The sequence below is a fragment of the Rhagoletis pomonella genome, unplaced genomic scaffold (genome assembly GCF_013731165.1).
Source record: "Rhagoletis pomonella isolate Grant_MI unplaced genomic scaffold, Rhpom_1.0 Rhpom_scaffold_00011, whole genome shotgun sequence".
NCBI classification, from domain to species: Eukaryota; Metazoa; Arthropoda; class Insecta; order Diptera; family Tephritidae; genus Rhagoletis; species Rhagoletis pomonella.
Genome location: NW_023458565.1, coordinates 14,509,493 through 14,510,866, shown reverse-complemented (window position 1 = coordinate 14,510,866; position 1,374 = coordinate 14,509,493). Strand labels below are relative to the sequence as shown.

Genomic DNA, 1,374 nt, shown 5'->3' with positions numbered 1-1,374 from the left:
ATCAATCCATCTGCTTGGCCCAGGAAGAAGTATTTACTATCGCTGAAGGTGGTCGCCTTTTAAAGCGTAGTACCTTGCGCCACCGTCAAGGCGATCTGGCCGTCATTTCATGGCGTACTTTACAAAATCTAAGCAAGTGTGGAACTCTTGAAAAGAGAAACTAAAACGAACATGGCAATTCATCCTAATATAGTTGAAATTCTTTTGTAAGACAATTTAAAGACAATAGGCCAGATTGAAAGATTTTGTTTATTCTAATACGAAAGTCTCACAAAAAAAACTCCCTTGACAACTTTTATAGAGAAAAGCTCTTTTGATAGAAAGCACTTATATATTCTTTTGCTCGCGCTGTTCCAACAGTCAATGGCCGGGTGAGCAAAGTACTGGCGTGCCTGCCCTTCGAGAGATCCGAGTTTCCGAGTAGTATTTTTCCCCCTTTTTTTCTTCATTCTTACATTTTGTAGTTTAAGATATTAGGGCGGATCACTTTATATGGGAGATTTTTTCGACTACGCGCGTATAGCACAGAAGGATTCTAGGTATAATTCTAAGCATTTTGCCAAAGAAACCATGCGTCAAGAAATCAAGTTGCTTAGCATTTTGCGTTAGTGTCGTAAAGAAGTGCTTATAATTTGTACAGAAACATGCTTAAGGTTTTTTTTGGTATGAATAATCCGTTTATGTACTTATCTTTTCCTTTAAACTTCCACCAGAGGGCACAATAGTGAACATTTTCCCTTTTTCTTCGAAACCTATACGATACGCGCCTAGTAAAAAAAATTGGCCCGCCCTAATGTATACATGTATTTTAATTTCAATCAATTTTTTGAAGATAATTTTATTTTCCTGTTTTTATATTTTTTCTTTTTGTAAATAAATTTTGAGATTTTTTTGTTTTAAAATGAAAAATATTTGTTTTTCAATATCATTTAACTTTTCGAAGCCCATTTTTTTTCTTTTTTCAATTTAGTTTAATTTTATTTTTTTAAACTCAAATATTTTATTTTATTATTTTGATAATTTTTTCTTTTTGTTGTTTAATTTTTAGATTTTATTGTTTAAAAAAAATATTTTTTTTCAATTCCAATTTATTTTTAGGGGCTTTTTGTCTTTTCTAATTCATATTTTTATTTATATTTTTAATTAAAATTTTAGATTTTGTTTTAAATTTTTTTAATGTTTACCCAAATTTTTTAATGCTGAAGTAGGCCTAAGACTCTTAACTTCACTTCCTTTTCTTTTCTCTTTTTTCGCAGATGCCTATTGCCCTGATCTGCTTCACGCTTGCTCCCTCATCCTCCAACAGCAGCACGAGCAATCACTCGAGCCCAACGACACTAGCGACAGCTCTGTAAGCAATTTTACGGCTACACC

At 32.5% G+C, this 1,374-nt stretch overlaps 1 protein-coding gene across 2 annotated transcripts in view; it reads left to right on the top strand.

Annotated features, from left to right (window-relative positions):
- The window catches only part of LOC118746660, a 155,704-nt gene that overhangs the window by 151,603 nt on the left and 2,727 nt on the right, over positions 1-1,374 (top strand). Inside the window, exon 3 of one of the 2 annotated variants that reach the window (XM_036480529.1) lies at positions 1,257-1,370. In XM_036480529.1, the coding sequence (XP_036336422.1) occupies positions 1,257-1,370 (114 nt within the window). Of the gene's footprint in view, positions 1-1,256; position 1,374 lie in introns of both variants that reach the window. The other variant, XM_036480528.1, reaches the window with a different exon arrangement.